This window comes from Spinacia oleracea, chromosome 3 (genome assembly GCF_020520425.1).
Source record: "Spinacia oleracea cultivar Varoflay chromosome 3, BTI_SOV_V1, whole genome shotgun sequence".
NCBI classification, from domain to species: Eukaryota; Viridiplantae; Streptophyta; class Magnoliopsida; order Caryophyllales; family Amaranthaceae; genus Spinacia; species Spinacia oleracea.
In genome coordinates, this window is record NC_079489.1 from 25,400,375 (window position 1) to 25,424,925 (window position 24,551).

Below are 24,551 nucleotides of genomic sequence, written 5' to 3' on the forward strand. Positions count from 1 at the left end.
ATTATGGTAAATGCGAATCATGTTTACTTGGCAAAATGACAAAGCAACCTTTCTCTAAAGTTGGAGAAAGAGCAAATGAACTATTGGGTTTAATCCATACAGATGTATGTGGACCAATGAGTACAAATGCTAGAGGTGGTTTCAGCTACTTTATCACTTTCACTGATGACTTCAGTAGGTATGGTTATGTCTACCTAATGAAGCATAAGTCTGAATCCTTTGACAAATTCAAGGAATTTCAGAGTGAAGTAGAGAATCAATTAGGCAAGAAGATTAAGGCACTGCGGTCTGATAGAGGCGGTGAATATCTGAGCTATGAATTTGATGACCATCTGAAAGAATGTGGAATTCTATCAGAATTGACTCCTCCTGGAACACCACAATGGAACGGTGTGTCGGAACGGAGGAACAGAACCTTGCTAGACATGGTCAGGTCAATGATGGGTCAGGCCGAACTTCCATTAGAATTTTGGGGACATGCACTAAATACAGCTGCACTCACTATAAATAGAGCTCCGTCTAAAGCTGTCGAAAAGACTCCATACGAATTATGGTTTGGAAAGCCTCCAAATGTGTCTTTTCTTAAGATTTGGGGATGTGAAGTATACGTCAAACGATTAATTTCAGACAAACTTCATCCAAAATCTGACAAATGTATCCTTGTGGGCTATCCAAAGGAAACAAAGGGGTATTACTTCTACAATACATCTGAGAACAAAGTGTTTGTTGCTCGAGATGGTGTCTTTTTGGAGAAGGATCACATTTCCAAAATGACAAGTGGGAGAAAAGTAGACCTCGAAGAAATTCGAGTCGAACAACAAACTCTAGAGAATGCTCAAGATGACATTCAGGATGAAACTCAGAGATCTTTAGAAGAATCTGGTGAGAATCATGGTCAATCTAGAAATGTTACCCCGCGTAGATCGCAAAGATATAGATCTCAACCGGAAAGGTACTTAGGTATTTTGACGAACGAGAGCTATGACGTTCTATTACTTGAAAGTGATGAACCTGCGACTTACAAACAAGCTATGACGAGCCCTAGCTCCAAGCAATGGCAAGAAGCCATGCAATCTGAATTAGACTACATGTCTGAAAACCAAGTATGGGATTTGGTCGATTTGCCAGATGGCTACCAAACCATTGGAAGCAAATGGGTTTTCAAACTGAAAAAGGACAAGGATGGGAAACTTGAAGTTTTCAAAGCTAGATTGGTCGCAAAAGGTTACAGGCAAGTCCACGGTGTGGATTACGATGAAACCTTTTCACCAGTTGCAATGCTAAAGTCTATTCGGATAATGTTAGCAATCGCTGCATATTACGATTACGAAATATGGCAGATGGATGTCAAAACTGCTTTCTTAAACGGCGTTTTAACAGAAACTGTGTTTATGACACAGCCTGAAGGTTTTGAGGATCCAAAGAATGCTAAAAAGGTATGCAAGCTAAAGAAGTCAATCTACGGATTGAAGCAGGCATCCAGGAGCTGGAATATACGTTTTGATGAAGCAGTCAGTGACTTTGGTTTCATCAAGAACGCGGACGAATCTTGTGTATACAAGAAGGTCAATGGGAGCAAAATTGCTTTCCTAGTATTATATGTCGACGACATATTGCTTATCGGAAATGACATTCCTATGTTGAACACTGTCAAGATTTGGCTTGGGAAATGTTTTTCGATGAAGGATCTAGGAAAAGCACAGTACATATTGGGCATCAAGATTTACAGAGATAGATCTAAAAAGATGATTGGACTTAGTCAAAGCACTTATATCAATAAGGTGCTTGATAGGTTCAAGATGGCGGACTCCAAGCGAGGCTACCTACTCATGTCTCATGGAATGACTCTAAGCAAGACTCAGTGCCCAAAAACACTTGATGAGCGTAGACGAATGAATGGGATTCCATATGCATCATTGATTGGTTCAATAATGTATGCTATGATATGTACACGCTCGGATGTTGCGTACGCACTCAGTGCTACGAGCAGATACCAGTCAGACCCAGGAGAGGCGCATTGGACTGCTGCCAAGAATATTCTGAAGTACCTGAAAAGGCACAAAGATGACTTCCTGGTCTATGGTGGAGATGATGAATTAATTGTTAAAGGCTATACGGACGCAAGTTTCCAAACCGACAAAGATGATTTTAGATCACAGTCTGGGTTTGTCTTCTGCCTCAACGGAGGAGCAGTAAGCTGGAAAAGTGCTAAGCAAAGCACCATTGCGGATTCTACAACTGAAGCGGAGTACATTGCTGCACATGAAGCAGCAAAGGAAGCTATATGGCTAAGGAAGTTCATAGGAGAACTTGGTGTAGTCCCCTCCATTAAAGGACCAATAGCCCTGTATTGTGATAATAACGGAGCTATTGCACAGGCAAAAGAGCCTAGACACCACCAGAGAGTCAAGCATGTACTTCGTAGATTTCACCTTCTACGAGAGTTTGTTGAAAGAAAAGAAGTCGAGATAAGAAAAATTGGAACTGATGACAACATATCAGATCCATTAACTAAACCTCTGCCGCAGGCGAAGCACAACTCGCATACTGCAGCTATGGGAATCAAGCATATTGGAGAATGGCTTTGATGTCTCTGTTTAATGTTTTAAAGTTTTAGAGTTTAAATCTTTGTAAAACATTATTGGTTAATCATTCACAATAAATGAAATGAATTCATTTTTCCATTTAATTTGTGGTTTATTAAATGATGAGTCCCTTCAATTTGACGATATATTCAAGATAGACTGTCAGGACCAGTCCTGTGACTAAGAAATGTCTATCAAGTGAACTTGAATGTCAAAAGTTGAAAATGGTCCCTAATCGGAGTTTTCTATAAAATTGGACGCATAGAAAACGTTAGACGATTAGAATGCAAAATGACTAGTAGTTCTGTTTCTTGAACTATGTGGACATGGCAATGTCATAATCATTTGCATAGATACTTACTTTGGGAAGACTAGTATCGGACGAGACCTATGAAACTTTACTGTAAGAGATGAAAGTCTGTCATAAGTAAATTTCATTAAATTATTAGACACTAAATCCTCAATACCTGAGTGATTTGAGATTACTTGTTTGAGAACTGGTTGCTTTGACGTTGACCAACCGTCGCACCGTAAAAGGAGGCTATAAAGGCAATGCTCAGGTAATCACCTATCAAACGAAGTCTAATATCAAGATCGCAAGATTGGGATTGTCCTCCCATAAATCGGGATGAGATGCTTAAAAGTTGTACAAGGCCACTCGGAGAGCTAGAAACTGTGAAATGCATGGCCGTGCTCGGATGAATCATAGGCTATGATTATCTGTTTATTTGATCAGTTGAACTCTGAAACCGAGGAACACCTCTGGACGTAATAAGGATGACAACTCTTACCTTATGTTCAAGAGCAAGCATCGAGCGACAAAGGAATTAGGAAATGCACACTTGTCCCTAAGGACAAGTGGGAGACTGAAGGAAATAATGCCCTTGGTCCAAGTATGCATTCTATGTTAAATCTAATAAATGCGGTTCAGTATTAATTAACAAGTTAATAATTCAGTGAGATCAAGTGAGCTGAATTCCTAGCTAGAGGCCGCTTCAGTTCAAGTGGAATTAATGATATTAATCCACAGCTTACTCTTGACTGAACCCGTAGGGTCACACAAATAGTACGTAAACGGATCAAGTATTTAATGGCATTAAATACTCCATCTATGAATATTCGGAACCGACGGATCTTGGTTTCAGTGGGAGCTAAGATCGTCACAGGCAAGAAATGAATACTCCGGAAACGATGATATTGCCGGAAACGGAAATATGGATCGTATCGGAAATATAAATATTATCCAAGTCGTAGATGTTGCCGGAAACGGAAACATGGTACGTATCGGAAAATATTATCGGAAATGGAAATATTGCCGGAATCGGAAAATAATTCCGGAAACGGAAATATTAAATATTTGTTCGAAACGGAAATTAATTCCGGAATCGGAAATATTAAATATTGTTCGTATCGGAAATGAATTCCGGAATCGGAAAATTTAATCGGAAGCGCATCGGACGAGGCCTGCCGGACGAGGCCCAGCACGAAGCCAGGCCATCGCCCAGCAAGCCAAGCGCGCCGCACAAACAGCCACGCCAGGCCCAGCGCAAGGCCAGGCCCAGCAGGCTGCGCAGCGCGCACAGCGCGCACAGCACGCGCAGCGCGCAGCGCGCGCGGGCGCTGCGTGGGCTGCTGCTCGCGCGCACGCATGAGGGCCCATCGTGGCTGCCGTGCGTGTGTGTGCAAGTGTTTGTGTTCGTGCACGTTTCCTAAAACATGCAGAGTTCGGTTAATGATTAAATTCCTAATTCTATTTTGATAAATTAATTAAATTAGAGTTCTTGTAGGATTCTAGGTTTAATTAATTTGTATCTGAATAGGATTTCGATTCCCTTTCCATACCCCTATAAATATGAGGCTAGGGCTCACAATTTATAACAAGTTTCAAAGTATTCAAAAAGTGAGTTTTTGAGAGAAAATTAAAACACACATCTTGCTCATAAAGTGCCGAAATTTTCTAGTACCTTAAGGGCGATTCTAGTTGGTCAATCTTAAGGCGGATCCGGACGTGCTGTGGACTATCTACGGAGGGACGACACTTGGAGTCCTAAAGACTTGTTCTTGTTCGGTTCGGGCGCAGCTAGGGAGGGCACGCAACAAAGAGTATGCATCTAAATTATGCTATATGATTATGTGTAAATAATATGTTGTCCTGGGTTAATGGTTGTTTCCGCATGATCTATGTAATGTCATATGTATCATAACCTAACAATGTCTACCTAATGAAGCATAAGTCTGAATCCTTTGACAAATTCAAGGAATTTCAGAGTGAAGTAGAGAATCAGTTAGGCAAGAAGATTAAAGCACTGCGGTCCGATAGAGGCGGTGAATATCTGAGCTATGAATTTGATGACCATCTGAAAGAATGTGGAATTCTATCAGAATTGACTCCTCCTGGAACACCTCAATGGAACGGTGTGTCAGAATGGAGGAACAGAACCTTGCTAGACATGGTTAGATCAATGATGGGTCAGGCCGAACTTCCAATAGAATTTTGGGGACATGCACTAAACACAACTGCACTCACACTAAATAGAGCTCCGTCTAAAGCTGTTGAAAAGAATCCATATGAGTTATGGTTTGGAAAGCTTCCAAATGTGTCTTTTCATAAGATTTGGGGTTGTGAAGTATACGTCAAATGATTAATTTTAGAAAAACTTCAACCAAAATCTGACAAATGTATCCTTGTGGGCTATCCAAAGGAAACAAAGGGGTATTACTTCTACAATACATCTGAGAACAAGGTGTTTGTTGCTCGAGATGTTATCTTTTTGAAAAGAGATCACATTTCCAAAATGACAAGTGGGAGAAAAGTAGACCTCGAAGAAATTCGAGTCGAACAACAAACTCTAGAGAATGCTCAAGATGACATTCAGGTTGAAACTCAGAGATCTTTAGAAGTATCTAGTGAGAATCAAGAACCATCTAGAAATGTAACCCCGCGTAGATCGCAGAGATATAGGTCTCAACCGGAAAGATACATAGGTATTTTGACGAACGAGAGCCATGAAGTTCTATTGTTGGAAAGCGATGAACCTGCGTCTTACAAACAAGCTATGACGAGCCCTTGCTCCAAGAAATGGAAAGAAGCCATGCAATCTGAATTAGACTCCATGTATGAAAACCAAATTTGGGATTTGGTCAATTTGCCAGATGGCTACCAAGCCATAGGAAGAAAATGGGTTTTCAAACTGAAAAAGGACAAGGATGGGAAACTAGAAGTTTTCAAAGCTAGATTGGTTGCAAAAGGTTACAGGCAAGTCCACGGTGTGGATTACGATGAAACCTTTTCACCAGTTGCAATGCTAAAGTCTATTCGGATAATGTTAGCAATCGCTGCATATTACGATTACGAAATATGGCAGATGGATGTCAAAACCGCTTTCTTAAACGGCGTTTTAACAGAAATTGTGTTTATGACACATCCTGAGGATTTTGAGGATCCAAAGAATACTAAAAAGGTATGCAAGTTTAAGAAATCCATTTACGGATTGAAGCAAGCATCAAGGAGCTGGAATATACGTTTTGATGAAGCAGTCAGTGACTTTGGCTTCGTCAAGAACGCAGACGAATCTTGTGTATACAAGAAGGTCAGTGGCAACAAAACTTCTTTCCTAGTACTATATGTCGATGAAATATTACTTAATGAAAATGACATTCCTATGTTGAACTCTGTCAAGATTTGGCTTGGGAAATGTTTTTCGAAGAAGGATCTAGAGAAGCACAGTACATACTGGCCATCAAGATTTACAGAGATAGATCTAAAAGGATGATTGGACTTAGTCAAAGCACTTATATCAATAAGGTGCTTGAAAGGTTCAAGATGGCAGATTCCAAGCGAGGCTACCTACCCATGTCTCATGGAATGACTCTAAGCAAGACTCAGTGCCCAAAAACACTGGATGAGCGTAGACGAATGACTGGGATTCCATATGCATCATTGATTGGTTCAATAATGTATGCTATGATATGTACACGCTCGGATGTTGCGTACGCACTCAGTGCTACGAGAAAATACCAGTCAAAACCAGGAGAGGCACATTAGACTGCTGCAAAGAATAGTCTGAAGTACCTGAAAAGGCACAGAGATGATTTCCTGGTCTATGGTGGAGATGATGAATTAATTGTTAAAGGCTATACAGACGCAAGTTTCCAAACCGACAAGGATGATTTCAGATCACGGTCTAGGTTTGTCTTCTGCCTCAACGGAGGTGCAGTAGGCTGGAAAAGTGCTAAGCAAAGCACCATTGCGGATTCTACAACTGAAGCGGAGTACATTGCTGCACATGAAGTAGCAAATGAAGCTATTTGGCTAAGGAAGTTCGTAGGTGAACTTGGTGTAGTCCCCTCCATTAAAGGACCAATAGCTCTATATTGTGACAATAACAGAGCTATTGCACAGGCAAAGGAGCCTAGACACCACCAGAGAGTCAAGCATGTACTTCGTAGATTTCACCTTCTACGAGAGTTCGTTGAAAGAAAATAAGTCGAGATAAGCAAGATTGGAACTGACGACAACATCTCAGATCCATTAACTAAACCTCTGCCGCAAGCGAAGCACAACTCGCACACTGCAGCTATGGGAATCAAGCATGTTGGAGAATGGCTTTGATGTTCTTAATAAATGTTTTAAAGTTTTAGAGTTTAATACTTTGTAAAACATTTTAGTTAACCATTCATATAAATGAATAGAATTCATTTTTCCATTTAATTTTGTGGTTTATTAAATGATGAGTCCCTTCAATTTGACGATATATTCAAGATAGACTGTCAGGACCAGTCCTGTGACTAAGAAACTCCTATCAAGTGAACTTGAATGTCAAAAGTTGAAAAATGGTCCCTGGTCGGAAGTTTTCTATAAAGGTGGACGTATAGAAAACGCTAGACGACTAGAATGCAAGATGACTAGTAGTTCTATTTCTTGAACTATGTGGACATGGCAATGTCGCAATCATTTGCATAGATACTTACTTTGAGAAGACTAGTATCAGAAAGACCTATGAAACTTTGCTGTAAGAGATGAAAATCTGTCATAAGTAAATTTCATTACATTATTAGACACTAATCCTCAATACCTGAGTGATTTGAGATTACTTGTTTGAGAACTGGTTACTTTGACGTTGTCAACTGTCGCACCGTAACAGGAGGCTATAACGGCAACGCTCAGGTAATCACCTATCAAACGAAGTCTAACCTCAAGATCACAAGATTGGGATTGTCCTCCCATAAATCGGGATGATCTGAGATGCTGAAAGTTGTACAAGGCCACTCGGAGAGCTAGAAACTGAAAAATGCATGGTCGTGCTCATATGAATCATAGGCTATGATTATCTGTTTATTTGATCAGTTAAACTCTGAAACCGAGAAATACCTCTAGACATAATAAGGATGACTACTCTTACCTTATGTTCATGAGCAAACATCAAGCGACAAAGGAATTAGGCAATGCACACTTGTCCCTACGGACAAGTGGGAGACTGAAGGAAATAATTCCCTTGGTCCAAGTATGCATTCAATACTAAGTCTAATAAATGCGGTTCAGTATTAATTAATTATGCAAGTTAATAATTCAGTGAGATCAAGTGAGATGAATGCCTAGCTAGAGGCCGCTTCGGTTCGAGTGGAATTAATAATATTAATCCACAGCTTACTCTTGACTGAACCCGTAGGGTCACACAAATAGTACGTGAACGGATCAAGTATTTAAGTGAATTAAATACTCTAATTATGAATATTCGGAATCGACGGATCTCGGTTCCAGTGGGAGCTGAAATCGTCAAAAGGCAAAATATGAATACTCCGGAAACAATAATATTGCCGGAAACGGAAATATCGATCATAACGGAAATATAAATATTATCCAAGTCGTAGATGTTACCGGAAACGGAAACATGGTACGTATCGGAAAATATTATTGGAAATAGAAATATTGCAGGAATCGGAAATATTGCCGGAAACGGAAATATTACCGGAATCGGATATATTGTCGGAATCGGAAATAAATTCCGGAATCGGAAATATTAAATATTTGTTCGAAACGGAAATAAATTTCGGAATCGGAAATATTAAATATTGTTCGAATCGGAAATGAATTCAGGAATCGGAAAACGAATCGGAATCGCGACGTACGAAACGTTCGTCGGACGAGCTTGCTAGACGCAAGGCCCAGCACGAAGCCAGACGCGCGCCTAGCGAAGCCCGCGCGCAGCAAGGCCAGCGAGGCCGGCGAGAAGCGAGCAAGGCATGGCCAAGCCCGCAGCAAGCGCGCCAGGCGAAGCCTAGCAGCAGCGCCCAAGGATGGGCCGCGTGCTGCCAGCCTGTCTTGGGCCGAGCCGGGCACCGTGGCCTTATGGGCTGCGTGTGTGTGTGTTTGTGAAATGCTACGAATCCTTGGTCGTTTGAGATTTCTTAATCGTTTTCCTAATTCCAAAAGAATTAAATGTTTATTGTTTAATTAAACGTTAAGTTCTAATGGATTAATTTAACTAGAATTCTGATAGAATTAGTTATTTGAATCCTAGTGAAAATCTAAGTCCGATATTTCCTCCCTATAAATAGGTGATTCATAATCACAATTTATACATTACAATCAACAAGTATTCAGTCCTAAATTTGTTCTTGTTCGATTTGGGAGCAGCTATGGAAGGCACGCGTCACATGTATGTATCCTAAATTATGTTAATTGACTATGTGGCAATTAATTTGGATTCCTGGCATTATGGTTTTTCCGCATGAAATATATGATTTATATTTATCATAACCTAACAGTGGTATAACGAGCCTCTAATTAATTTCATAATCAATTATAGTTAACATGGTTAAATTTTATAAATTTGTAATGAATTATAGGGGTGATTAATTTCGTTATATGTAATTAATTGCAAATTCGTGCGATTACTAATGTATAAAGTTTTGCTTGACAAACATGAAACATCAAACGCTGCAATTATGGAACAAAAGAAGCAGATATTTCAATCAGCAATATAGGGTCGCGTATGTCATCGTTCTCCTAATTATGAGGAACTATCTACCAAAATAGCGTACCTCTACATAAAAACATGCATAAAATGATATGGTTAAATTAAGTACTGATAAGATGATTCTCAAACGCGGAGTGTGTATGGGACCGCGAGATCATGTTGCAAATTATCCACTAAATTTACATTCTGCTCCAACTAAGAATTGGTTAATCCAATTTTGCTGCATCATGCCAGCTCAAAGGCTTATTTATGCACAGTACAGGTACAGCAACCTAGTTGTCAACAATTGAAGAATTATCTCCTATGGTAATCTACTGAACATGATTTTCTAAACAACTCTGCTATATAATATAGCAGTTTATAAGGTATACCAATACCAAGCAGTTCATAAGCAATTAATTTCCCGTCTTCATATTCACCCAGTCATCGATCAGTTTTCCACCATTGAGCTTTATGCGATGAAGCGAACAACAGCTTCCACGAAATTTACATTTGAATCACGGGAATGTAACCGTTCCAAGCATTAACAGTTGCCATATATTATTGACAAGCATTTTAGACATATTCTGGGCTTGAAATTCTGACTTCAAGTCTCAGTAGTCTGATGGATCTTCCACCAGTGTCCAGAGATTGAAGTAATACTGTGACAGATGATGACCATCCAGTTACCAAATTACCTCTTCTGAAGATGATGAGTAGATGATTATCTACCAAATCCTTAAATATTACATATCATGGCTCATATTTACACAGGGATCTCAAAGCACTGTCAAAATCTACATAAACTACCGAGGTGTTATCCTTTGTGCGCAGTTTTCTAGCCTCGTTTAACAAAAAATTAGCTATCTTCTGTGCACAACCCTTCCTATCATTGGAGTATCTTTCCTTTGCCTGCGTCCAATAAAAATGAAATTATTCAGATCGTTTTTTCTTATTGTCACACAGTCAAGAAAGTTAGCAGGCATAAACAATCAAAAATACCTGAAGAACAAACTGATTTGCCTTCTTTGCACTGATCACATCCCACAAGCCGTCACTGTATAACAAAAGATATAGTTAGATATCTAAAATTTCATATTAGTAATTAAAAGTTCTACATAATTTGATGCATGTCCACATAGCAAAATGAATGGTCGTCCACAAGCAAACAGAGATCATTAATTTATAAATTCGTGAACAAGAATAGAAGACATAGATCATTAATTATAAATTTGCGAAGACGATTAGAAGACGAAGCCATTTGCCTGTCCATGTAATTTGCAGACGACTACATCACATCTCTAAACATGGTTTTGCGAATAAAACAGTTTCCTTGCATCCGAGTGGGAGTTTTGGGAGGAAAATTGAAAATCAATAACTGTGATTTGTGAATAGTGCTAATAACATGATATTTTAATATCGGTAAAAAACCAAAAAAAAGGTGGAAATAAAAAAAGAAACGAAAAAAGTGAATTAATTAAATAAAATTTGAGATTAAATGAATAAAATTCGAGCTTAAATGAATAAAAGTAGAGTTTAAATGAATATCTTGAACATCTATTTATTTACGATTATGCCATGTTATTTGTACTATTCATAAATAACAGTAATTGATTTGTAATCACCCGTTTTGGGACTACTGACTTGTATTAACAAAAAAGGCGCATGCTGAATTTGCAGAAAGGCTCCTGGCTAACTGTGTCAGATAATTAGAGTACCTTGCCAAAACAACAGAGGCTTCACTTGCTTGACCAATAGGGACAACTTGACTAATATATGGCTCTGAACTAAATCGAGCATCCTGCTCCTTCAAAAATTTGTCACCAAGCATTCTCCCAAGATTAAGACCTGAATCCAATATAAAGGTTGGCAAGTAAGACTGCATTTAATTCAAACGATATGGATGTCAATACATAGCTATGATTGCTTTTAGTTTTGATACGATAATCATTCTCTTGGAATGGGAAGGAGCTCAACTGTAATAACTAATTACTGGTTTAAGAATAAATGAACAATTAATCATAAAGCAAAAAGACAATATTTTGTTTACCACAAAGGCGTGTATCCCCATCCTTTAATGGGTTTCCTGTCTTATTGATACGCTGCCTCTCAGAATAGCTAGTAATCCTATGGTCTTCAGTCATCTTAATCTGTCTCCCATCAATACTGCCAAAGGATCGAGAATAAAATATATAAATGAACTATATTGTAGAAGAACGGATAACAATCAAAATGACACAATAATATCCACCAGTAATCAATAACAGTAGTTAAAAGAAAAGCTGTACAATAACCATTATCTTACATCCAGATATTGAAGCAGAACTTAAATTTGGTGCAGTAAAAGTCAATAATTAATTAGCACAGTATTCTTAAATTACTCTGTATCCAAGTTTACACATGGCATAGACCTAATTAGGAAAATTGATCTTTAAGGAGAGAGTAAAGTTGATAGTTTTCAGTTTACGAATATCTTTTGCACCATATAATATTCAATTCCTAATGCCAAGTATGATTTTGCTAATCAAATATAAGAGGAAAATGATGCATCAATTTGTGAACTAAGTCAGACATGGTTGAAAAGCATATTTATAAAGGTCTATGTGATCAGAGATTCAGAGCTAAGCACCATTACGAAACTTGCATAAGCACATAGGGGCACAAAGTAGTGGGACAAAAGATATGTTCTCCACAATCCATAAGGGCAAAAATGAAGACTTGAAGCTGAATGAGCGACCATGTAAGGGAAGTTACAAATAATACCTAAGTTAAGCAACAAATGAAAATTGCATAAGCACATACTTCATAATACAGGCCGAATCCCCAACATTGGCACATTGAGCAAAGAAACTGTCATAACCATCACCCCAAACAAGAAGCACTGTTGCAGTACAACCCTGAAAAAGACAGTTATGAGAAATTGCAACCCTTTAAAATTAAAACCCAAAAATCAGAGGGAGAAAGGAAACAACTAATGTTGAAAAGAAAATAAACGTCTATAATTGCCAAAGAACAATAACAAGATCAAGATCTAAAATTCTGCAAAGAATAATATGCCAAAAGAACCTCTCAATCTCTCACAGGAATAATGCGTAAAAAGTACTCCCCCCTCAATTGATCTATGGATTTGGATTTGGATTTGGATTTGGATTTGTATCTTGTGCCTTTGCGCGACGGTTAAGCATCTACTTGCTATCTGCTAGGTCACGGGTTCGATGCCCGGAGTTTGCTAGGGTAAGGTTGCATACATTTGGATCTTCCCTAGACCGTCGGCTAAATAGTGGGAATCCTTGTTGACTGCGTACGACCTTTTATAATTCTCGTGGAATCATGACTGGAAATGCATAATTTATAACTTGGACAGAGCCCGAGGGCCAACAGGCCAAGGGTGGTTTTGGCATTGCGAATCATCAAATACCTAGAACACAAGTCATGGAATATCCAGGGTGGTAAGCTTGATAAAAATAAGTTGGTTATGCGGATTTTTTTTTATATTAGGTGGTTTAATCATCTAATATATTATATGCTTCACAACAGATTTCGAAGCCAAAAAGAAGATACAGTGATTACAGTCATCCACATAGGTTTCTACATGTCAAAATTAGATCAGATTTTTCTACATATACAGATTTCTTCATGTAGTACAGAGAAAATATCAGCAGACGGAACAACAGTAGATTTGGGGTAGAGTCCACAATCATGTAATATGAACAATCAAGAGAAAAATTAACTTCCATGCTACAAAAAATCTTTAAAACCAATGCAATCTGTCAGTACAACCAATGCAATCTGTCAGTACAACAAATTTTGCAGGAAAAGCTTCACATCCATATTAAAAATGGCAGACAGTGTAGAACCTCATAATAGTGATTTAAGCATGCTTCTGTCTGGGAAATTGCTTCCCTAAGCACATCTGACGCATCTTGCCGAGAGAAAACCTTCTCCCTTCTTAACGAATCCAACAAAATGGTTGCTACTGTCTCGGGAAGAATTCTGACAGCAAAATGTTAAAAAGCAGTTAACTAATCAATGAAAGCAAACAACAGGAATATGGCGCCATATAAGCATGAGTTAAAACATAAATAAATTCGTTGCATGATGACACACTAATACTTAAGTAATTTGGAGGTAGGACTTTCTTTCCAAAATCTTATTCCACCAGTGATCAGTTACTCATCTGGGAATTTAATTTTACTTTTTGATAAAATACAGACCTGGGAATTATGACTTGTGGATACCGTAAGCAAATGGGGTTAAGCATTATGTTGAAACCCGAGATAGTATGCTGTCGCAGTTTATTTTGGTACTTAAGAATTGAAAATTAGAAATGCAGTGTTGCAAAAACTGAATCATGTTTAGGGGACATATTTTAGGCAGTTTAGGGCTGTTTAGGTGACTTCATGGACGAGAAATAAGGGGAAAGTGATCAAGAAAGGGATTTTTTTTAATTTTCGTTCAAGTGTACAACTATAGATATAGGATTTCCTTTTTATATGCTTAGTTGCCAAAGTAAAGACTGGAAATTAAACAAATACACTTTGTGATTCATATCTTTTTCTCCTTCCTATAATTCTAGTACTACTAGTATGGGCCAGTGCTAATGCACGGGATTTCTATAAAATTAGGAAGCAAATAAAATAGTGCATTAGATTTTTAAAAACACTTGCTCTGTACATTATAATGGTAATAACATAAATAAGGAGTAGTTATGATTTTTTTTTTAATGATGTTAGATAATTGAGATGTTGTAGATGCCCAAAACAAAATGTCATATTCCAATGAAGTAGCGTATTAAAAAGTTGTTGTTAATTGACTTTTCTAGGTATATCATTTCAACTTTAATTTACTGTATTTAGCTAGTTTGAAGTACGCTTATAAGAATGATTATATTAATGATATTGTATAATTTTGTGAATGTTAGTTGAATTTTATAAAATAAATATTTTCTTGAAATAGTACTAATTGTCATATAATTATTTAAGATGTGAATTTCTATACATATATTTGTTCTGATTACTTATACTGACTGAGTATAATATAGGCTGAATTATTAGAATCAATTATTCCTTTTATTTGATGAGTTTCCATATGTTCTTTGTTTAAAAGATGTTCTATATCCCTCATAAAAGAATGATGTTCTATCTAGAGTTTCCATATTGTTGTAGTACAGAGTAATTGTTTTTCTCTCGTAGTATATAGTCCTTTTCTACATGTATTCATTTTCTCGACTTTAATAACCTCCTCATAATTCTCGTTTTTCTTCGGGTACTATTTATATAGTTGTTGGCATGTTGCACTTAATTGTGCAGGTAAGATTAAGGAGCGTTTATTTTAAAGTCTTCAGAAAATATAAGTGAATCAAGAGGGTTGATTCCCTTACGTGCTGTTTATTAGTTAAATTTTGTAGCCTTCCCTTTATTCTCTCTTTGAAGGGTAAAATAGGTGGCTAGAGCTAAAATTTATAAAATGTTATTTTATAATCACAACCTAAGATGTATACGTAGTTGAAAAGAGGTGAAATAACTTGAACTGTCAAGTTAACTGAAAAATAAGCTAGCCAAAATTCTTGACAAACAGGATTAAATTGATAAATTTGTTGAATTGGTATTTTGACCACTAAGTGAAATGACAAGTGCTTGCCAAACAAAGCAGCTAAGCTAACCATATCAAATTGAGTCATGTTTCCAACACTTCAGCTAGCTAATTTTCCGTTCAACCAACCATTTTATTTAGCTCTATTTTAACTCAATTAAATAAGAACTTCAACTATCCTATCATTTGAGCTAACATATCAATTTTCGGCTCATTTCACCACTTATTTTGCCACACGCACTATAGACCAACTCTAAGATATCAACAACAAATTCCATTCACCTTATCACCTTCACCTAGCTTGCCAAACACTAGTAGATTAAAATAGTTGTGACTGTTGGTTAGCGCTTAAGAGATTGAATACTTAACTATTTATACTATGATTCTCAGACATGATATGACCTTACCAAGAATTTCCATTCAGTTCTCAGATAATAAAAGAAAACCATCAAAAGAGTGTACTAACTTGCTCACAGACTCAGCTGCAGCTGCTCCACCGTGTCCATCGCAAATACCAAAAAGTCCGAACTGTATTAAAATACATTAGGTTACATTAATTCCACATATATAAAGTAGAACGGACTACGAGTGGCTTTACAATGCACCTGCTCTGCCCCCGGAAGTGGCCATTGGTAATAGCAGACATCTTCCATGGGAAGTCGTTTTCCTCCACGGCGTGTAGACATGGGATCTGATGCAATGCCTACTCCAACTGGGACCTCCGATTGAGCCAAAGGTGTAATTTGCACCTGCAGCAAGGAACAAAAAACTAGAGACTTTAAGAGGAGCCAATTACATGAAATCCCATCAAAATTACATTCCATTCTATGTAACTGCTTAAAAAAACAGAAACATAAGTGGCAAACAGATCTAAGCAAGTTATTGTCAGCAGAAGCAAAAATTGCACATTGCTCATACATTCCCATGGTGTAAAAACTCGCCCGAGTTAACTAGGTTTTGGAGGCCGGCGATACGAGATATCCCGAGTTGTAAAGGTGTTTTTAAAAAGGGCGAGATCTCGGCCGGTTTAACCGATCCGAACGAATTTTGTCCGCGTTAAACGTTATTAACCTCACATCTACTCGGTTTTCAGCCGAATTCCTCATGTTTTCGACAAAAAGAAAGGGAAAAAAGAAAGAAATGGAGAAACTCCACTGAAATAGAGTAGAGAATTCCATTTTCAGATCTAAACAAGAGAGGAGAGAGAAGGTAGACAAAGGAATTCATTTAATTATGTCACGTGTACGGTTTAGGGGAGGGAGACTAGGGTAGGTAGTGACTGGGGTTGACATGGGGCTTCTTTTTCAAATTCCTACGCGACAACCGCGATACGATCCGCGACTAACGCATCATTTTCGTTACCGAGACCCCGCGACCAATCCCGCGACCGTGACCGATAACGCATTTTTTATCTATGTACATTCCACAAAATGGGCAGTAAAATTTAATAAATAAGCAAACAAACAATGCTTACATTACTTGAGATCAAGCTACTGATTATAATTGGAAACACAATGAGATACTTCCAAGTGCATATATTTACGTTTAAATATGGAGTTGAAACGGATGAAAAAGTCAAAAGGGAACTAATATTTAAGAACGGAGGGAGTAATATATATATCATGCCAACTAAAAATAAAAAATAGTTCCCAGAAAGCAGGAAAACAAAAGCAACCAAGTCACCAGTCCATTTAAGAAGAAAAGCCTTTTTTAGGGATGTCTTATTTTGCTTGTTCAATTGCTTCTATGGATTGCACACATATACCACAAGCACCATGAAGTCCAATTGATGAAGTAACTTATGTTTCCATTCCATTAAGAAAAACACTAAAATAGCTTACATTTGTTGTGTACTACATACTATTTTCAATATTCTATGGATGAGGGAGGCTGGTGAACATTTAACAAAAAGTACAATTTCATAGGAAAAAAACAATATACAAGCTAGGAAATCTGTGCACGGTACCCATCATATTTTTCTTATCAATCCTAATTTTAAGCAAGTTCAAATTTTTAGAGGTGGCAAACAATTTTTAGAGCACGACTTACATCCACATAAATTCAAACACAAAGGAAGGGTCAAGAGACACTCCATCAATAAGACAATGCTTACCAGACTAGAAGGGTCACATACAAACGCTTATTTATAGCATTTCATTTATTGAATCTTGTGAGTTGTGAGTGAATTGGAGAACAATTGAGCTTACGCATTCTAGAAATCAACAATCTAAAATCAATAAACGTAATTCAGCAGACTATCAACTTTTGCAAATTTTTATTTTCTAATATCTCTAGGAACTTTACTTTTAAATAGGAAAATTCGGATGCTTTGGATTATCATGGTTTTCCTTTATCTTCACAATCCTCCACTTTGAAGGTAAGATTAAGAAGCATGGACAGGTTCACGTAAAAGGACTTTGAACAGTCAACTAACAAAAGTCCAAATGAATACTAATTGATTTTACAGTATTTCATGATTTTACCAAAGACCTATAAACCATATCACAACTGTAAAACTTACACTTATCTGGGATGTGGTGCCAAGAGTTATTACATCGCCGCTAACAAGCTCCTTAGGCTCACCCCAAGTTCTGCTTCCAAAGTCAGGATGATGTACAGCCTTTGTATTTAGAAGAGTTCCATTAAGACTACCCATGTCTATTAGCTCCCATTTCAATTTCTAAAAGAACAAACAAACAAGAAGTTACTACAAGCGACGCAACTGGAATTAAAGCAATGGCCAAAATTAAAAAGCTAACAGTACAGAAAATTACATTAGAGTTCCATTTTATCATAGCATGCTTTCCAGAAACCTCTGAATCCTTCAGCACCACTTCACTTGGTGGGACCCTTCCAAGAGTAAGTGGGAGTTTAGACGTATCTGTAGACCACACTGAAGACTGAAGCCCACATGCAGGACCAGTGATAACTTCAAGGGAGAGGCAGCTTCCTGCACCTCTAACAAGAAGATAATGACATGTTTTACAGCTTCAAAGAAATAATTTTCTTTTACAAATTGTTCCTACACAAGTATATCTGGAATAATGAACCAAGTACCTTGATCAAGAACGTCTTTGGAAATACTCTGAAATTTGACATTATCTGGCCTAAGCCTTGAGTCGTGATTTAGCCCGTCCTTTGTAGTGCATTTTTGCTCTTCAATAAAATGGTTTGTCAACAAGGGACGCCTCAATGTTTGACCAACCAAAAGATCTTCTGCCTGATTACCTATGTCCAACACTAAACTACCACCTAGAAGATGGGAAAGCTCACGGTATTAGCTCCACAGAAGTGTGGTACAAAATTAAATAAGCATGAAGGTTTTCTGATGAACGCAAAAGATCTCAATCACACTTCACAATAGGAGAAACACTCTCTTTCAAGCATCATGCTAACCACCTACCTAGATCAATTCAACAGATGAGTAATAGTGACATAGTGTAATACTTTAGGAAGCAGAATTACTTGTCAATTTCACATGTTTAATATGTTTTAGCATAAGATATATCACTAATATGACATAGGAAATGATTAAATGCGTCTGTTTCCTAACTGCCATCACTCAACCTAGGTAGGGAGAAAAACATATACGAAAGGCCCCTAACCTTCCCAAGTTCCTAAAGCTTCACAATAGACTGAAACCAAAAATATAACTTCTACTCAATTCAATGACTTCAATATGTGCACCAACAAAGGTTCATGTACTTCAAATTCAAGAAAAAAGGAAATTTACAGGCTGATAGAAACTTGATCTTACATCAAGTAAAAAGTTGCATACCATCATAATACTCAGAAGGGAACAAATAGAAATTTAAGTATTTAACTACTTGAAGCTGAAGAGGAAAAGTAATCAGCTGCAATAGCATGTTTTATATATATCCCAATGCAAGAAGTGTTATAGGCCAGGATAACAAAGAAAAGTAACATGCCTAGTGTCGAGTGAGGTGCAGGAGGGGGAAGCCTCTGTTTGTAAGTAAGGCTATGTGATCCAGGTAAATTAAAAAGCCCTTCAGTTTGCAAATGTGAACACTCTGAAGTGTGAAATTTTAATGGTTCATTTCTTTGGCTCAAGAGCTGATCAGAATCTTCTTGCACCAAAGGCCTCTCTTCATCAACCTATGCATGATATAAAAATCATCAATACAAATAATCAAAAGCTGCATTTGAGTTGGGTAATATGAGAAATGTCATCAGTAATAAGATTCAGATCAGGTAGGGGTAGCTTAACAATCATGGATATCTCAAGCTTAATTAGAAGACAAGGTTTTATTAAGTGCTCCTAGTCTCTATTATACAAGACAAGTCTTGTGGACTTGCGTGTCCTTTTTTTGGATTTCCTATTATACTCTTATCCATGCGCCTAATTTGTAAAAATATAAATATAAATCGAAAAAATATCTTAATCTATAGTTGGAAACGATAATTTCAAAAAAAAAAAAAAAATCCTTCCATCTACCTTGATGAATCTTGACAATAAAAAATACAAGCACGCATCGCGTGCATGGACACTAGTTTGTTCAAAAAAGCTTAATTTTTTTGTTCACGGGTATAGAAAAGAATCATTCTAAACTTGTTCCAGTTCCCAAACATCAACCATAATGTTTGAGATTTTTCTTTCACACGGAAATTAAAAGAGACACAGAAAATTGGGAATGCTTAGAAAAGGAAGTTTATTTTTATGAAACAAACAAATCCATAAATCATAAATGTGAGTTTGTAACACTAAATTGTGGATGAGATATTATAGGGCTACTATTTAGGTAACTATTGTAGGCTTTTAGCTTCCCCCTTGATGAATCGAGTACGCATCGCGTGCATGGGCATTAGTTAATTAAAAAAAGCTTCCTCTTTTTGTTCAGGGGTATGGAAAGGAATAATTCCACACTTGTTCCAATCCCCAAACATCAATTATAATGTTTGAAATGTTTCTTTTACATAGATATAAAATGACACACAGAAAACTGGGAATGCTTAGAAAAGGAAGTTTATTTTTACGAAACACACCAAATCCGTAAATCATAAATGTGAGTTAGTAACACTAATATCATAGGGCTACTACTTAGGTAACTATTGTAGGCTTGTAGCTTCCACCCCTCCCCATCCCCCCCCCCCCCCTCCCCCCTCCGCTCTTTTCTTTTGAGGTAGTAGGAAAGTGGAGTAATCAACAAAGATGTTATACTCCCTCTATCCCGATGTATCTACAAGGGTTGAAAAATAATATTGGAAATTAGTAAGTACCATAACTCTGTACCCCTAAAAAAGCACCATACCTCCATAGGGTGATTAAAGAATACTTGTAACTTTATACAAAGGGAGTAGGTGCCATAATCCAATTTTTCCCTTGACCCTGCTTCCTTTATTTAGATGATTAGTCTAGTGTACTCTAAGTGTTAGATGAGTTAAGTTTCTACCTATTATACTTAATTTAACAACCCCATTGTAATTAACTAATAGTACCAATGACTTTATGTTACCTGGTATTTGTAATAGACTATTAGTTCATTCTCCAACCCTACACAACTAGACAATGGAAACAACAGAAAATTAATTGACTTTGTGTCATCCTTTAACTTTCCTCCGCGCGATTTAAGAAAATAACTTCTCCAATAATTCCAACTAACTAATTAAAGGGATAAAGGACCATAAGGCTGTATGTTTCCAAATAAAATGGCCATTCTTCCAGGGCAGGCTGGAAAGGTCCAGAATAGTAGGAAAGAACCAGAACTGACCAACAAAGAGACAAGGCTCTATAATTTAATTTAACGATAACAAGTTTAAAAAAGAAAGACAAAATAAGTTAAAATTTTCAAAGGACAATCCCTCATGGAGTCATGGTTGTTCGCTATGGGATAAAAACACAAGAAGACTTCAAAATAAATCTACAAAGTAGTCTTCAGTCTTCACATGTACAAAACTCTAAAGGACTACCTAGAAATCATCTTTTGAAAACATATAGCAAGGTTGGTACACTAAGTAATTCTCCATTAGATTATTAGTCTCAATGTTATCCATTCTCTTAATCTCACTGATTAGTTGTTCTCTATCAAAACGAAAAGAAAAAGAACAAAAAGAAATCAAAACATTGCTATTCACCAGTAAATACGAAGTAAAACATATAGCCGGACCAATATACATTTTCAAAGCAAAATCCCTCGTGGTTGTTTACTGGGGAAAATAATACAAGGAATTTTCTTAATAGATCCTCAAATCGTCTTCATAGGAAAACATAGTTTTTATTACTAGCCTCAAGTGTTACCTCATGAGAACCTTCCTAGTGATCATCTCTAAAAGATGTAACTATATAGTGCAAGGCGGATAGATTGTATGCTTTATTCTCAATAAGATTTCTGTCCTTATGATGTCCATTCATTAAATGCTATAAATAGATTTTCTAAATTCAACAGGAAATAAAATTTTAAAAAAGTTGAGAAAGCTACTCCCTAATGGCATAATGATTTTTCAAAGGGAATCAAATAGATCCTCAAGTCGTCTTCATGGGGGAAGGGGGATTAGTTTCTCTTGCATGTCTCAAGTATTACCCCGTTGAGGACCTTCCTAGCGATCATCTCCAAAAGATGTAAAGGAAGGTTGAAATGCCATATGCTTTTTCCTTGATAAGATTTCAATCCTGATGTTATCGGTTTATTAAATGCTATTGGTGGATTTTCTTTATTGGAAAAAAAAAGGTTAGGGGGGAGGGGGGGGGGGGGGGACTTATGAAAGCTGCTACCTAAAGTCTTAATGGCGGTTAACACCATTGATGTCTATAGTAATTTCTTGTTTATCTCAGCAACTTACTTACCTTTCTTAAACCTCTGTTTGGGGACCAACAGATGACTATCAACGATTTTCTAAATTATACAAATTGTGACTCACTCAAATTCATAGCATCAAAAAACAATCTATCACTCAATTCGAAACAGGGGAGCCTTCAACATGCAATAGTATAGGTGTATTGGACATACAAATAATTAACCACTCAAAACAAATCAAGGGAGGAGCCTTTGATATCCAATAGTAAAATTAAACTGGAATCGAATACATAGTATTATGCATAATAACTACAAATTGAACCACTTCCCAAAGTCTACAAAATCTCCAAGCAAGTCATCCAAAATAGTCATTAAACTTGACAAATTGACGACAGGCATTGGATTATTAAACATAGAAGTTTGCATTAGATAATAGAAACGGAGAAATTGTACATGTTAACTTAAACTTTTAAGGGCTACATAAAAAATGAATTGATGGGAATCGATTAATCACGCAGATTAACCCTAAAATAAAATTGCATCTCTTTACCATATACGTGCACCTTATTACCATATACATCTAGCGTTAAGACTAACATTTTACTTCTAACACTCAAGCGGAACAAAAAATGAGCTCGATAATCAAGAAATATATGGTGTGAAACAACTCTGCAAGTACTTCTGTTCACGTGATAACGTAGAGGCTCAATCCAACATAATCATAATCATAATCTAATCCATGCCCACAGATTACTATACAAACTCCTTCACACTAAACAACCCAAGCTCAAAACATTAGAATTAAATGAAAAATCGAAGGACCGGTAAAAACAGATAACAACACAGCTAAACATCCTGGGATAAAAGAATCCCATAAAGAAGAAAACTTCAAGAGAAAAATATTGAGAAGGAGTGTGCTTACACCATGTATACCACAGTCATCCATTGTTAACAGCAAGAAAACAAATTCAAGAAGCTAACTATGCACTTCTCTTATAAATTATTGGTTCATCTGATCCAATGACTTAATCTTCTCTATGACACTGTTTTATCCATGCCCAAAATCGAGCAATGCTAAACCTATTATAACCACACCTCCGATATCTCAAAGATGTCAATCCCTTCCAGATTCATGAAATATTTAACAACTGATCCATTCACACACAACAAAAATTACTCAAAAGTATTTACAAATTATAAAAGCTAAGAAATCAACTAGGATACGAATCACCTAAAACATATAACATCACAAATTCACAATCAAATCATCACCACCTCAATCGACTCAAATGATCACCATAACCTAATGCAACTCCAAAATAGTGCAAAATATCCACACAAAAATAAAAATCACAAATTTCAAAGACAATTGCATTTTAATCAATAAACAAAACCCTTTAAAACAAATTCAAATGAAATGAAATTGAAAAGAGAGGAAAAGGAGAAATTGACCTTGATAGAGAGAGGTTGTTGTTGTTGTCGACGGAAAGAGCGGGAGAAGAATCGCCATGGTTTACAGGCTAGGAAGACGAGAAGAAGGACGAGAAGAAACATGATAAAGACGATGATGGCAACGACAATGGAAGCTACTATCGCCATGGGAGGAGAGGAGAGGAGAGGAGAGAGAAAGAGGAGAGAGAAAATGGGGGTGGGGGGGAAGGTGATAGGAGGAGGGGGATAGCGAGAAGAGCGCTTTGAAATGGTCGCATTTAAATCATTTTCAACGCCCCCTTTTAAAAACACATATACACTCGCTTTAGTTTCCTGAGACTTGTACATAATTGTGTACGTTTTTTGATTGATCTCGAGATTGTTGTTTTCAGGCAGCTTCGAATTTTTAAATTTTGGAGAGGATTTGTTTCAGGTTCCGCGATGCTGCGGAGGACACATGGCATGTTTTAAGGGATGAGCTATAAATCGTGTAATGTTCAATTTAATTTACCTAAACTTATCTTCTTTTAAAACTTGATTATCTATCTATATATTATACTTTTTTGATATTAAATTAATTCATTGATAAAAAATCATACTACATTTACATAAAGATTTGAATCTAACAAACACATAAAAAAGGAATCAAATAAAAACTTTTTTTCACTGTAGCTACGATCATAGTATATCAAACATTATGTATACCTTCTTGTATATCGCTGTGTTTTACAGCCTCTTCGGCGAGGGAGTCTTTAGATATGTTGTAGCCGTGACAAATATGATTGTCGTCCAGTTCATCTGATTGTAGTCAAAAGATTAACCTCATATTCGATCCCGCACAAAGCTTTACCAAAGAAACAACCTGACCTAAATTAAACACACAAAACTTAACTAGAATCAAACCCACCATAGGGGTACTTACTACACTAACAATATGTAGTTTTATTGAGATCTAATGCAAAAACAAAACAGAATTGAAGAGAACGGGTCGTAAATAACTAAATTTCCGAACATTTTTTGGCTATTTCCGCCATAAAAAAAACCCCAACTTTTGAAAACCCTTATCTATATATTATACTAAAAGAGAGGGAATAAAAATAAAGCTGAAATGTCGCTATCTGATTTGCCTCTCTTATAGATATAAAAAATATTAAAAAATAAAACACGTGATTGTAAAATTATTTTTGTAACTTTCACCTCATAAAGTATTTGATTCTATTTTCCTAAAAAAA

At 36.8% G+C, this 24,551-nt stretch overlaps 1 protein-coding gene across 2 annotated transcripts; it reads right to left on the reverse strand.

Moving 5' to 3' along the window:
* Positions 1–9,613: 9,613 nt before the first annotated feature.
* Positions 9,614–23,695, reverse strand: LOC110800671 (protein phosphatase 2C 70). 2 transcript variants are annotated; one of them, XM_022005988.2, is made up of 13 exons: positions 23,341–23,695; positions 19,066–19,252; positions 18,194–18,388; positions 17,911–18,086; positions 17,658–17,816; positions 15,742–15,885; positions 15,603–15,664; positions 13,402–13,537; positions 12,347–12,441; positions 11,595–11,710; positions 11,263–11,392; positions 10,547–10,601; positions 9,614–10,456 (listed from the first exon to the last, which is right to left on the reverse strand). In XM_022005988.2, exons 1-13 carry the CDS (start codon positions 23,665–23,667, stop codon positions 10,298–10,300), a joined length of 1,941 nt encoding a protein of 646 aa, XP_021861680.2. In that variant the 5' UTR covers positions 23,668–23,695; the 3' UTR covers positions 9,614–10,297. The 2 variants fall into 2 exon arrangements, with proteins under 2 accessions (XP_021861680.2, XP_021861674.2); XM_022005982.2 differs by having other exon boundaries at positions 17,911–18,092; positions 23,341–23,611.
* Between the last annotated feature and the right edge of the window lie 856 nt (positions 23,696–24,551).